Raw genomic sequence first — 793 nt, forward strand, 5'->3', positions numbered from 1 at the left:
ATTTCTTGTTTTGGACTTATTTATGCAGAACTGAAAAATAGTTCAGATAGACTTGTATGACAATTAAAGTTGTTCATTACCTGAGACAGAGAGAGGATACATAATGTGACAGCAGACAAACTGCAAACTCAAAATGTTAGCCCATATAATCCTATTTACCATGGTTATGGCCTTCAGTATGCTGTGTGGGCTTTACCTATCAAAATCTGGTAGACTTCTTTCCCTACAACTATTTCAATATGAATGAAATATCCACTAATATATCTGGTACTTGATATGGCCCTCCATTGTTCTCGTTCCCCTCAGCCAGTCGTACAGTCTTATCTCTTTATGTATCTTTCTTTTCTTGGTAATGTTCCATTTCATTCATACATGAGGGGTAATTGCTCGAATTTTTTCAGTTTTGTGCTCTTTTAAAGCTCTAAGTGCTTAGTACATTTGAGTTATTTTTTTTATGATGTAAAATTGACCTCTTGAAACACCACTGAAAGGCTTGTAGACCATAAGGATTCAGTGCAGCCCATACACACACTTGTTACCTGGTAATCTTTTTCGCTTTCACTCTTTTCTTGTCTGTCCACAAAGGTTGAACCTGAAGAAGATATTCTGGGTTTGGAAATGGATGAGAATTTTGAGCCACGTATGGAGGACCTGTTGGAGGAGGAGCAGGATCACCGAGAGGACCGCACCATCCAAGATGAGGAATGGGAGCCTGAGTTCAAGAGGCCTAAGATCAAGAGGGAGCCTGTTGAGCCTGGTATGTTTTACTTTTAATATTGCTATTGTGTTATTG

General features: G+C 38.7%; 1 protein-coding gene across 4 annotated transcripts in view; it reads left to right on the forward strand.

Annotated features, from left to right (window-relative positions):
• LOC119592718 (zinc finger and SCAN domain-containing protein 2-like) overlaps positions 1-793 on the forward strand; it is a 34,693-nt gene that overhangs the window by 5,373 nt on the left and 28,527 nt on the right. For all 4 annotated transcript variants that reach the window (XM_037941652.1, XM_037941655.1, XM_037941653.1 and 1 more), the window contains exon 4: positions 586-757. In XM_037941652.1, the coding sequence (XP_037797580.1) occupies positions 586-757 (172 nt within the window). The remainder of the gene's footprint in view (positions 1-585; positions 758-793) is intronic.

The sequence above is a fragment of the Penaeus monodon genome, chromosome 30 (assembly GCF_015228065.2).
Source record: "Penaeus monodon isolate SGIC_2016 chromosome 30, NSTDA_Pmon_1, whole genome shotgun sequence".
NCBI lineage: Eukaryota > Metazoa > Arthropoda > Malacostraca > Decapoda > Penaeidae > Penaeus > Penaeus monodon.